Raw genomic sequence first — 13,532 nt, forward strand, 5'->3', positions numbered from 1 at the left:
TTTTGCAAACTCTCCATAATCATCCTAATAATTTCTCTCTGCACATAAAAGTAAGATCGCAAAGTAGTGCAACAGTATACACTGATGCCAGTTATATATAATTATACACTGAACTGTGTGCCTATTTGACCAAGTTGAATGAAATGTAACATTATGTGTGGGTCCTGTGCTGGACACAGCAGATGGCACACACTGAGAACCTTCTTGAGGAGGAGAGGAGGTAGTGGGAAGGAACTCTCTCATCGGAGAATAAGCTTTGAATTTTTTATTCATATGAAACAGAGAACTTTCTCAGAGGATGTTCTTCTGCTCTGAAAATCTTCTCAGGAGAATGTTCTCTTTTTTATTCATATGACCCATTAGATCATTATGCTGCTTTAGAGCCCAGAAATCTGACTAAAATGTCAGAAATTAAACTTCCCATGATCATAAAATGCTTAGCTGACAATTATGATGAGATTTCTGAACACTGAATCTTTGCACAAACTCCAAGCCTCAGAAGATTTCTGCAAGCTGTCGAAGTTCCAAAAGAAGAATCTCTTGATTGAATACATTTGAGATTCTTACAGATCCTCTCATTCAGTATGAATTTAATAAGACTTTTTATAAATTCTGTGAGTTTTAGCAGCATCATGTGAGGAGAGGTTTTCAAAATTCAGAGTAATTAACCCTTTCTGCGTCTGTGATTCCAAATGACATCATTAAGTATTCCTGGCTTTTTTGAGCTCCCCAATGCTTCGATGATACTGTCTGGCATCGTTTCGCGTAGTTCTAAGTTTGGCCAACAGATCGCAGTGGCGTTTGCTTTCGGGATTCGTTGTTTGAAGTGCAGGACAAAGAAGCATTGTGAGTTGTGCTACTGCATTTGTGAGTGAACGACGATTGTTGTTTAGTTTTATTCTGTGTATACTGAAATTCTTGGTTATGGAACCAACTTTACCAAGTTCCTCAAGGGCAAGGGAAATAAACCCGGTAAGTTTACGATACAGTTATGTATACATTTTTTTGAGAAATTATTACGTAATTTCTAATGACGCCATTTGGAGTCATTGATGCATTAGTATGTATGAGGTATGCAAAAATGAATTAGTATCATAAGAGTGAATTGTGTTTGTTCCTATATAATATTTCGTAGTTTTCATTCTTGCATCATATTTTCTTTAAAGGTGAAGTGTGGAAAACATGAAGTTCTACTGGGTGATGAAATTCTTCTTCTGCATGGCGATGACTCTGAAATATCAGATGACGAAATTGTTTTAGATGATGAAAGTGACTATGATCCATCAGGAAGTATTGCCTCTACAGACAGAACCTGAACTGGACAGTTTAGAAGAAGCTCTTACTGATGATGAAACCCCCCTATCTGTACAGCTTGGAACTTTAGGAGCAGGAAATGCAAATTGCCTGAGTTATATGTGGATATGCAAGGATCTGCAGGCTATGGGATGTTTAGCGTGCTGTGAAGTTCTCAGATCCACCAAGTGAAGAACGTTCTCCCCTGTAATATTTTGAAAGTTTTATTGATGAGACTGTAACTGACAATTTAGTTGAATTTAGTTACGCAGGCAAATCTATACTCTACTCAAGTGTTACAACAAAGTATAAACACTAGCGCCAATGAAATAAGACAGTTCATTGGCATTCATTTACTAAGTGGTATTGTGAGTGTGCTGAGTTACAAGATGTGTTGGGAAAATAGCTGATGTGATGGCACTCTGTTGATTTGACAAGTTCAGGAGGTATTTGCTTGTGAACGATAATGCAAATATGTTACCCAGGGATGACCCTCATCATGGCAAGTTGTTCAAGGTCAGGCCATTTTTAGATCAACTAAAGAACAATTTTCTAAAAACCGAAGTTGAAGAATACAATAGTACTGATGAACTTATCATTCCACTAAAATCACATACATCTCTATGCCAGTATAAAGAATCAAAGCCACACAAATGGGGCATGAAAGTATTTGCTCGAACTGGTGGAAGTGGCTACATTTATGATTTTGAAGTGTATGTTGGGAAGGGAACAATCACTGCAAGTAATCCTGAGTTAGGAATGAGTGGAAATGTAGTGACTCAGCTGATTGAGAACTTGCTTAGGCACGCCAATTTCAAACTCTTTATGGACAACTGGTTTTCTTTCCCCAACCTAGCAGTACAGCTTAGAAATGAAGGAATATATGTTGTGGGAACCATCAGAAAAAACAGTGAAAAATGATTCAGAGATGAAAAAAGAAGACAGAGGAACCTGTGATTACCGTGTAGATGAAGAAAACAAAATTATAACTTTGAAATGGTATGACAGTAAAGCTGTCCAACTGATTGCTACTTATAAAGGGAAGGAACCTGTTGGAAATGTGGAACGTTGAAAAAAAAGAAAAGAAAACAGATCGTATATAGATGTTCCACGTCCCAACATTGTGCAGGAGCATAATATGATCGTGGGAGGAGTGGACCTCCTTGATATGTTGGTCCAAATATACAGAATAAACTTAAAAAGTAAGAGTTACTACCTGAGAATTATTTTCCATTTCACAGACATGGCTTGTGTGAACGCTTGGCTGCTTTACGGGTCTGTCTCTGACAGAATTACAATGTCATCGGCGATGGATTTTAATACCTACTCCAAATTTTTCCTTTGTTTCCTTTACTGCTTGCTCAATATACAGATTGAATAAAATCGGGGGGAGAGGCTACAACCCTGTCTCACTCCCTTCCCAACTGCTGCTTCCTTTTCATGTCTTCCTAACATACATGTAGTTACACTGACTATTTAACACCTAAGTAACACTTATGGTGAATTTCTGTGGCAATGATGCCATTTGGAATCATTTTATTTATTAACCAATAGCTTCAAAAGAACTTTTGCAATGGATATGGCAGATGTGCAATATATACAGTAAATATTCATCACAAACAAAATTTTCCCCAATTTTTTTTTTTTTCTAAATGTGACACACAAAGGGTTAAAAATTACCTTAGATCCACAATGAGTCAAGCACAACTCCAGAGTTAGGCAATTCTGTCAAAAATATTGTAACTAAAGATATCGACTTTGACGAAGCAATTTCAAAATTTGCAGTGGAAAAAAATTGAAAGCAAGAGATTCTAAGCTACATGTTGAAGTTATATATTATTAAGAAGAGCTTTAGTTATTTGTACTGCTTCATTAAAAACCATATTATTTATAAAACATCTCCACCCCCCCCCCCTCCCCCCAAGTAGGGGTGGTGACTTAAAACACTGCTCTGGGTACCATAACTACCTAGCTACACGATTGCGTATTGCAGCACTTCCACACGCATCAACAGTTGTCCACCATGCTGGTGAAGGAATGGAACCTCCTAGCACAAAGTTATTAACCTCGTGACCAGTGTGGGGGCATGGACTGCTGTCCTTTATGATTACACACCCTATTAAGAACCATGTTCTACCTTTTGTAATATCCAGGGAACTATCATAAATCATTGTGACTTCAGTACAATTATTGTCTCTGAATAGAAGTGTCATTTTGTTCATCTCATTGCATATTTCTTTCAGTTACCTTCTGTCCTATATTGAAGCGGTTCTTTCTATGCATAGTTCAGGTTTCATCTAGCCATCCAGAATGAGATTTTCACTCTGCAGCGGAGTGTGCGCTGATATGAAACTTCCTGGCAGATTAAAACTGTGTGCCCGACCGAGACTTGAACTCGGGACCTTTGCCTTTCGCGGGCAAGTGCTCTACCAACTGAGCTACCGAAGCACGACTCACGCCCGGTACTCACAGCTTTACTTCTGCCAGTACCTCGTCTCCTACCTTCCAAACTTTACAGAAGCTCTCCTGCGAACCTTGCAGAACTAGCACTCCTGAAAGAAAGGAGACGAGGTACTGGCAGAAGTAAAGCTGTGAGTACCGGGCGTGAGTCGTGCTTCGGTAGCTCAGTTGGTAGAGCACTTGCCTGCGAAAGGCAAAGGTCCCGAGTTCGAGTCTCGATCGGGCGCACAGTTTTAATCTGCCAGGAAGTTTCATATCAGCGCACACTCCGCTGCAGAGTGAAAATCTCATTCTGGAAACATCCCCCAGGCTGTGGCTAAGCCATGTCTCCGCAGTATCCTTTCTTTCAGGAGTGCTAGTTCTGCACGGTTCGCAGGAGAGCTTCTGTAAAGTTTGGAAGGTAGGAGACGAGGTACTGGCAGAAGTAAAGCTGTGAGTACCGGGCGTGAGTCGTGCTTCGGTAGCTCAGTTGGTAGAGCACTTGCCCCCTTCGAGTCTCGGTCGGGCACACAGTTTTAATCTGCCAGGAAGTTTCATCTAGCCATGTTACTTGGCAGAGACACATCACATGAAAGTTGCTTTTGCCCTTAAGTTTTGCACACCAGCATACTTATTAGTAATATGATACTATGTTCTAATTCTCAAGGTGTACCCAACCAATTTCTGTAACTCCCTAGAGATGCTTTGTGTATTTTTTACTTGACCCCTATCTTTGTTGCACTGAGACTGAAAGCTCTTTTTCTTAAAAGCAAATATATTGAAAAATGACCCAAATTCAATCACACTAAACAGAACCAAGAGAATAGCTAAATACTCTAATAACTGGTTTACAAATCACAATTTCATGAAAACAGAACTCTGTAATCAAGAATAAATATAATATTCATGTCACAGAAATACATGCTTCACCATCATTCATGAAACTTAATGTGTAAACAACTTGGCGTACATATGGAAAACAATCAAAATAAAATAAACGCATTGACAAGTAGACAAAAAACTCTTTTCAGTCTGTTATAGACTCTGAAATATCTGTCACTGGTTTTGGTGCCTAGAAAAAGTCAGCAGGTGTATATTTTCATCTCCTGGTGGTGTTTTAGGGGACAATTTTAGGGGCCATTGTATCCAAAGTCAATAATGAATTTACTGAATCCACAGCTCTGGACTAGTCGTCAGCATTTCTTGTTCGAGATCACAAGGCACTAGGTTCAGTTTCTGGATTCATCAGAGATTTTCTTTGCATGGGGACTGTCTTTGTGCTGTCATCATTTCACCTCATCTTCACTGACATATAAGTTGGTGATGTGGCACCAAATAGAAAGTCTTGCAACAGGTGGCCAAAACACCTCAGACTTGGTCTTCCAGCCAATAGTGTCATACGATCATTTCATTTTGATGAATTTGTTGTGTAAAAATGACCAATAAAACTATTATAAAGAACTGATAACCAAACACCTCGTAAATTGTTTTTCAACTTGCTCATTAATGTTATTCATTGTAAATAATAAAAGTTACTCTCAAATAGGTTGTGAAATATATGATCATAGTGCAAAACATCTAAATCATTTCCATAAGGAAACTGGTCTACCTGTAAAAATAGTTTTTTCTTTCTTTTTTTTTTCCTTCTAGGGCACATTTTTAATGGGTTTACCACCATTTCTTCTATTAATTATCTGAATATTTGAAATCTGTATTTGTAAAAGATTGATGACACTTACATACATACGTAGCTATACATATGGAACTTAATTGTTGTTCCTCAACTGTAATCCATGTCAGTACAGAGAATATGATATACCAGTTGTCCAGCTGTGTAATTAATCACATATTTGGATAACAGGTGCATTATAGTTTTTGTACTGACATTGTGATACAATTGCTCTATGGCTACAAAAGAGTAATCAATTATTCACACAACAGGTAGCATGTTGCATTCAATAGGCAATAGTTCAGTGCCATAACTAGGAAAGTAGTACTTTCTTTGAAAGTAAGCTGTTTCTCTTCTAACCATTTGAGGCACTGGTTTAAAGATCTTAGCTTAGTACAGTGTGTGGTAAGTGTCTAAGACAAATAACATAAAACGCCCGTCTTTAAGGACATTTAATAACGTGATACACAGTAGTAGTTCACCATATCTCAATCTCTATGGGCGTTTACCACGCGTATAAGGGTTCTTCCTAACAATAACATTTTGTCAATGCCAAGAGTTGTTCACTCATGGTTACTTCACTTTTTTCCCCATCTGTAATGGAAGTAAACATACCACACACCTTTAATCAAGTAGAATTTCTGAAATCAAGAAGTCTTTTAATTGTTGGACTTAAAATTCTATATTATGTGTATCAGAATAAGCAATATGATATGCTAGGAATGTATGCATTCTGACTGTGTTTATGCCTGTACTGAATGAGTGTCTGTCTGTGTCGATCTTGTATGTATGAATGAATTCACGATTTGTTGTTGTTGTTGTTGTTGTTGTTGTCGTCGTCATCATCATCCTCATCATTGTCGTTGTAGTCATCTCTCCAAAAACTGGTTTTATGTGCACTCCGGACATTCAATTCTACACCTGACCTATGGAACATGTTTCTTTTTTCAATACTGCGATGCTTGCTATGTGTCACAAACTGCTAGATGGCTGGAAGCCAGGCTTAGCAAAGATGCAGCATCAGATTGTAAACATGCGGCATAAAGATCTAACTACGCTGACCACCTTCTTGAAAGTAGGTATAGTGCTCATAGTGCACCAGTTTTGACCTTACATAAGAGGATGTTCCATCCATGCAAGAAGTGAAGATGTATGGACCTGATGGAGGAGTTTGAAGTCTTTTGCCATCCATCAGGCATCCTCTTGTAGATAACTGTTTAATGAGCAGCTCCCAATTTTGGGAACTGTTTGCAAACCATTAGGATTCGGCTACTATGGTCCGATCTCAACAGGTGCACTGATCTGACAATAATGACCTTGTTATGATTACACTCCTTCTGTATTGCATAAGAGTACAAAGTTTCTGGAGACAAATACAACGTATTTACATTATTGCATGATGTAGTTGAAAGTTTATTTATTTCACTACCAAGCTATGTCAATTATAATGTATTTTTACGGGAAACTTATGAGAGATATCATTTTACAGCATTTCTGGTCCTTTTGACATACCACTGCTGGTACGAAAACTTATAACATCACTACTGTCTGTTCCAATTCCTTCAACTGTGTTTGGTATACAACACAGTTTTAATAACAATTTTGGTATCTCAGGAATTTTGAACATGATGCTTTGTATTTTTAAACTTTGTTCAGCTGTAAAGTGTGCAGCAATAATGGATGCCACTGATTAGTTCACATGATTACCATCATGTATAACTATAAAAAATTAGTCACTGTTTTTAGTTACAACCACCATATTTGCTTCAAGTACATAAATTTTAAAAAGTATGCAATAATAAAACAAATTTTCAAATAAAGTAAATACATGTTGTCAACGAATCACACTTGTAAAATAGGCTCTGAAGATTGGTATGGCATACGCTGATGCCAGCTGTGTTGCAACTGTAAACAACGGCCTCAGTGTGAACTCAGCCTTTGACATGAATAGTCCAGTTGGGACTATGTGCAATACATAGTTTTAATGTTTTAAATTACATTCTGGTGTGTATTTTATGAATGACTCACATTTAAAGCCTATAAAACAGTAAATTCAATAAGGCATGCATGTTACCTTATTGTAGCTGGTCCTGCACGTCTTTTAACACTGAAGATGGCCACACATTGAGCACAATCTGGATATGCAATAAACATTATTTGGGACTGATTACTGTACACTTTACTACCTGAAACAAATATTGTGCCCGTGCACAACTGCTTCCTGATGGAATCAAACCTGACAAACAGAAAAATTCATCAACTACTTTGCGTCTAATTCCTTCAGCATTGCTCAATTTAATTAAGGCTACACTTCATTACCCTTGTTTTACTTTTGTTGATGTTCACCTAATAATGTCTTTTCAAGACACTATCCATTCTGATCAACAGCTCTTCGAAGTCCTTTATCATCTTGGAGAGAATTACAATCTCAGTGGTAAATCTTAGAAGTTTTTATTTCTTCTCTCTGGACTTTTATTCCCTTTCCAAATTTTTCCTTGGTTTCCATCACTGCTTGCTCAGTAACATTTGGTATAGGTTACACGTCTGCCTCGCTCCCTTCTCGACCACCACTTCCCTTTCATGTCTTTGACTCTCATTAACTCCTACTTGGTTTCTGTACATGTTACAAATAACATTATGTTTCCAGTATTTTATATCTGCTATCCTCAAATTTTCAAAGAATGTAGTATAATCAAAAGCTTTCTCTAAATCTACATATGCTATAAATGTAGGTATGACTTTCTTCAATCTATCTTGTATGATAAGCAGCATATTCCTACATTTCGCCAGTACCCAAACTGATCTTCCCTGAGGTTGGCTTCCACCAGTTTTTCCAGTCTTCTGTAAATAATTTGTGACAATATTTTGCAACAATGACTTATTAAAATGATGGTTCAGAAATATTTAGAATGGTCAGCATCTGCCTTCCTTGGAAACTTAATCATTACATTCTTCCTGAAGTGTGAGGATATTTCGCCTGTCTCATCCATCTTGCACACAAGCTAGAATAATTTTGTCATTAATGGCCCTCTCAAGGTTCTCAATACTCTGAGGGAATGTTGTCTACTTCAAGGGCCTCATTTTGACTTTGGTGTTGTAGTACTCTGTCAAATTCTTTTTCCAGTATTTTATCTTTCAACTCTTCTTCATTTCTCTTGTACTGCCCCTCTGTATATTCCTTCCACCTTTCAGTTTTTCTTTCTTTGCTCAGTACTGGGTTGCTCTTAAGGTTCATACAGTTGCTTCTCTTTCTTCAAAAGGTCTCTCTTAATTTTCCTATAGGCAGAAGATCTTTCCCCTAGTCATGCATGTTTCTACAGTCTTTCATTTGTCCTGTAACCATTCCTGCAGAGCCATTTTGCATTATCACCATTTTAGGCTTCTGTACTCCCTTTTTCCTGCTTCATTTTTGTAGTTTCTCTTTTTGCCATGTAAAATCAACATCTCCCATGTTATCCAGAGACATATACTGGACCTTGTCTTTTGACTTATAGGGAAGTGACGTCTTTGTAGTTTGGTCCTTTTACTCTCCAAATCAACGAACCAAACAACTTATGTGATACTCTGCTACCTCCCCTATTTCGTGTCTCAAAGCTACCTATTTGTCATCTATTGGTTCGTTTCCCCTGTTTCAGTATGTTGCCCAAGGCTTCCTCTGAAACTCTCAACAACCTCTGATTCCTTCAGTTTACACAGGCACCATCTGTTTTATTTCCTAATTTTTGCAATATCTCATTTTAATCTACTGTTTATCACCAATAAATTATGGGCAAAGTCCACAACTGCCCTAGGAAATGCCTTACAGATAAAAATCTGGTTTCAAACTTTGTTTTAAAATTACATAATCAATCTGAAACCTTCCAGTGCAGCCAGGTCTCTTCCATGTGTACAACCTTCTTTCATGATTCTCAAACCAAGTGCTTATTGTGATTAAATTATGTTCTGTGCAAAATTCTACCAGGCAGCTAGCTCTTTCACTCAACTCATGTTCTCCTACTATTTTTCCTACTACTGAATTCCAGTCACCCATCACAATAACATTTTCATCCCTCTTAACTATCTGAATAATTCTCATTATCTCATCAAATAGTCTTTCAACCCGTTCATCATCTTTGGAGTTAGTGGACAAATAAACTTTTATTGCTTTGTGGTTGGTGTTGGCTTTGTAACTATCTTGGTTATGATAATGCGTTCACTATTCAGTTCATAATAGCTTATCCACATTCCTAATTTCTTATTCATTACACACACCTCTATTTGACTCTGTGTTGATAACCCTGTACTGACCGGACAAGAAGTCCTGTTCTTCCTTCCACAGAACTTCTCACTATATACTGCTTCAGCCTGTCCATTTTCCTTTTTAAATAAAGTATCTTTATTATTTTAATCATATTCTTACAAAGATAATATCATTATTGACTACTATAGTCTGTGACAATGTTTATGGTCTCTGGGCCGGGAATGCATAGTAGACAGTTGCACACCTAGCCAATCAGCGTTCAGTCTATTTCAGCATTCTGTACTGTGTAAACTTCCATCATGTTTGAGCATTCTATCACATTTTATGTGGAAGAAACTATGAATGACTTATTTCTGTGTGTTTTCTCACAATGGCTGAAACACCTAGAAGCCGCCAAGTGTTTCACAAACAGGCAAGGGACCTTTTCTTCAAATATGAGACAGATTTAGATGATCTGGTCTGCGACACTGCCAAGGTGCAGAAAGGCAGAAAGGTAACATAGCTGCTGTGCACTTTCAGCCGAGTTGACAATGCAACATTCTTGTGAGTTGCACTGCCAGAGGCCCTTAACACTGCCACCAACTACAGTAAGCTCACTTTGAAATAATTTCCTGTATTACCAAAGGAGTATTGTTTAATTACATTTATCAACAAACTGTCCATTTTCCTTTGTCTATACACATATGACATGCAGCACATAATGTCGAGGACTACACCAATTTTTATATATTCTTCCAATGACACACAATATGTGTTTTACATGACCAAGAAAGTTAATAATAAGTTTCAGTGCAAAACGTTTCTGTTGCGTAATTTTGCAATTACAATTTTCACAAGACCATCTGAGACAAAAAATACTAAATACCAGGACAGTCTATACACAAATCTGCTTTAACAAGATCTTCATACACCAACTGAATGCAAAAATGTAAAAAATCAGGACAAATAATATTAAACTGAGATTCTACGAGTAGTAACAGCTGCTAAACTTCTTTCATTTTGATGTATTGCCACATCCATAAATGTCATTGTAAGTAGTAAGGACTGGCACAACATTTCTCGCTCTGCACTGTCACATGCATGATAATAATCTTGAACATGATTAGGAACAATTATTGGCGTGTAGTTAAGAGCTTCAGAAGTTGACCTCCCTTGGAAAATTTTTTCTACAACAGACTGTGCAGAAACACGCTCTGACCCGATAAGTGTCTGGAAAAGCCGTGCCGGAAGATGAGATTTCAGAAAGAAAACCTTCTGTTGTTTATCCTGTAAGAAGCCATTACCTGCAACAATATTTTTCAGGAGATGTGAACAGCTGCAAAAAGAAATTTTCCTTATTTTAGAGTATTGCATATTGTTTCCAAACAATTCTTGTGATTTGTATAAACCATACAAATAATGCAACTGTTTTCATTCTGATTATTACTAAGCCAAAAAGATAGAATACAATGGTTTTATGCACGCAAAAATATTACAAGTAAAATCGGCAGAAGTGTTCCGTGAGATACAGCAGTGAACCCTGATGTACTCTGACCGGCATGAAAAATGCAACACTTCAATTTCTTACAAAACTGAAATTTATTTTAAATTTATGACACTTTTATGACACTAATCCAGTATCTTATGATGGAATATTGTGGGGTGCTCCCATCTAAGTGTCCAACAATGGATAAAGAAAGATGATTATAAACATATTTAACAAACTAAGCCAGACATGCACACTACAAGGAAATTTTGAGTAAGCTCATAAAGGTAATGCATATCTGTTTTGACGTTATTCACACTTTACTTCACAGACCCTGGAGATGATCTTAGAGACCTCTGTTCACATCTTCAAAAGCATGTATTACCACCTCTTGCACCAATAAGGGCATTCAATCCATCAGGTATGCTCCTGATTAATATGGTAATGTGCTGTTGACAGATCATATCCCATTCCTCAAGGTGGCTGTTTTGTAGGTCCTGTAGGGTCTCTGGATATTGCTGACAGGTTCTTCTCCCAAGTCAGTCCCAAGTGTGCTCAACAGGATTCAAATCAGGGCTTTCAGCAGGTCACCCATAGCATGAATCCCTCATTTCATCCAAGAATTCTTCCACAATTCTCCCAACATGTGGACTTGTGTTGTGCATTAGTGTAAAATCATCACCAATAAATGGAGCAAAAGGCACAAAATGCTCCAGAAGGATTTCCTCCACATACCGGTGTGCAGCAAGGCTTCCATGCTCCACGAAGACCAAATCCGTCTTTGCAGCTGTATTAACTCCTGCCCACATCATCACAGAACCACCCTGAAGAGGCCTCCTGGATGAGAATATGCAAAGGGAATACCTTCCCTCTTCTGTCAGGTGATCCGGGACCAAACCGTGACTCACTGGTGAATGACATGTGATTCCATTGTTGTACTGTCCAGCCAAGAGGTTCCCTTGCAAAATGTAGTCAAGCTGTGAAATGCTCTCTGGTGAGATCCTGACCTGTAGCAGGTCTTCTGGACTGAAGATTGGCTTCTTCCAGTGTTCTTCAAATGGTTATCTCACTAACATTGAACCCTCAAACCTGGTGGAGTCGATTTCGTGCTTCAATAGTGGTGATGTAATGATTACAGAGAACTTAAAGTTGTAAGAAGCATTCATCTCTCTCTGATGTAGCTTTTTTCGGGCCTGTTCCTGGCCTCCTTGCAAAGCCTCCAGTTTCCCTGTACCTTCATGTGATTCTGGGAATCGTGGAAGATTTAGTTCTTAACACTTCTGCAATGCAGTGAATGCTGCGGCCACCTTCCACCAAAGCAAAAACTTTCGCAGCTTTTTCAGGGCTAAATGACGTGTTTACTCCAGAAAGTTTATTACAACAATCACATAAAAACCCTACAAACATGTACGATTGACAGGGAACAACGCAGGGTAACAAGCGCTACAAGAGTGGGAAAACATTATTCGCTCACATTCAGTGATGTGTTTTCCAGGCTGCATGGGAAACAACAATTGAGGCAATAAACTTCGCTGTTTACTTGCAAAGCAATGCCAATAACATATCCTGTCTCAAAAAATTGGTTGAAGTGCTTCATTTTCAATAGACAGATAATTAATTACACATCATTTACTGGCTGTTGCATTTCTCATGCCAGTCAGTGTATCAGTGTAAAAAAGCAAACATACAATTAAACAAAGAAGAAAAAAATAAAGTAAAAGAAGTAAGTAATTAATGCAATATATTCAAACAGAAATATTTTAATAGGTAATTATTACCTTAATATTACATCTGCATAGCAGAACCAAGAACATTACAAGTGAACAAAGGCTGCTAGAAATGGAGTAAAAGGAAGTTGGCTTACACTGTTTCTGAAAGAATATAAAGCGACACAGGTTATCATGAGTTCTCTATTGAAACCGGGCACAGAAACGAGGTACCAGAGGCACTGTTATGCTGGATTAGTCACAAAAGACACTATTCAGTAATTAGATCTCCCTGACAATGTGCTAAATAAAAGTATGCAATAAAGCTGAAAAACGAGAATGCAACATATTGTGTGAGACAAATAACAGATACCAGACAACTAGCCAGATTTGAATTTTTGAATGAAGCTGTGCGAAAATACTGACAACAGTCTTGCTGAAGAAGAAAATCAGAAAGAATGGGAGAAAAAAATACAGCTTAGTTCAGCACAGCAAGAAGGAAAGAATCTAAGATGGACAAAAGAAAGAATGTAAGGTGGACGAACAGACATACATATTCTGATGTCAAGAATCAACAGCAGTTTTATAGTCTCAAACGGCATGCCATAGGATGTAATGACACCTGTTCATGTAAATGTGCTGCCTGCAAGGTGCAAACAGTACTATGTAATGGTGCAGTGGAAAGATCCACTGATGGACAAAAGATCTTGGGCTGGTTTG

At 37.9% G+C, this 13,532-nt stretch overlaps 2 protein-coding genes across 4 annotated transcripts in view; one reads left to right on the top strand and one right to left on the bottom strand.

Annotated features, from left to right (window-relative positions):
- The first annotated feature begins 924 nt into the window (after positions 1-924).
- LOC124606413 (piggyBac transposable element-derived protein 2-like) lies at positions 925-2,365 on the top strand. Its single transcript, XM_047138394.1, has 6 exons — positions 925-972; positions 1,167-1,290; positions 1,372-1,454; positions 1,548-1,661; positions 1,732-2,064; positions 2,150-2,365. Exons 1-6 carry the CDS (start codon positions 925-927, stop codon positions 2,363-2,365), a joined length of 918 nt encoding a protein of 305 aa, XP_046994350.1.
- A 7,892-nt stretch (positions 2,366-10,257) lies between these two features.
- The window catches only part of LOC124605424 (transcription elongation factor, mitochondrial), a 116,929-nt gene continuing 113,654 nt past the window's right edge, over positions 10,258-13,532 (bottom strand). For all 3 annotated transcript variants that reach the window (XM_047137083.1, XM_047137080.1, XM_047137081.1), the window contains exon 6: positions 10,258-10,924. In XM_047137083.1, coding sequence (XP_046993039.1) covers positions 10,593-10,924 — 332 coding nt within the window. In that variant the 3' untranslated portion in view covers positions 10,258-10,592. The remainder of the gene's footprint in view (positions 10,925-13,532) is intronic.

The sequence above is a fragment of the Schistocerca americana genome, chromosome 3 (genome assembly GCF_021461395.2).
Source record: "Schistocerca americana isolate TAMUIC-IGC-003095 chromosome 3, iqSchAmer2.1, whole genome shotgun sequence".
NCBI classification, from domain to species: domain Eukaryota; kingdom Metazoa; phylum Arthropoda; class Insecta; order Orthoptera; family Acrididae; genus Schistocerca; species Schistocerca americana.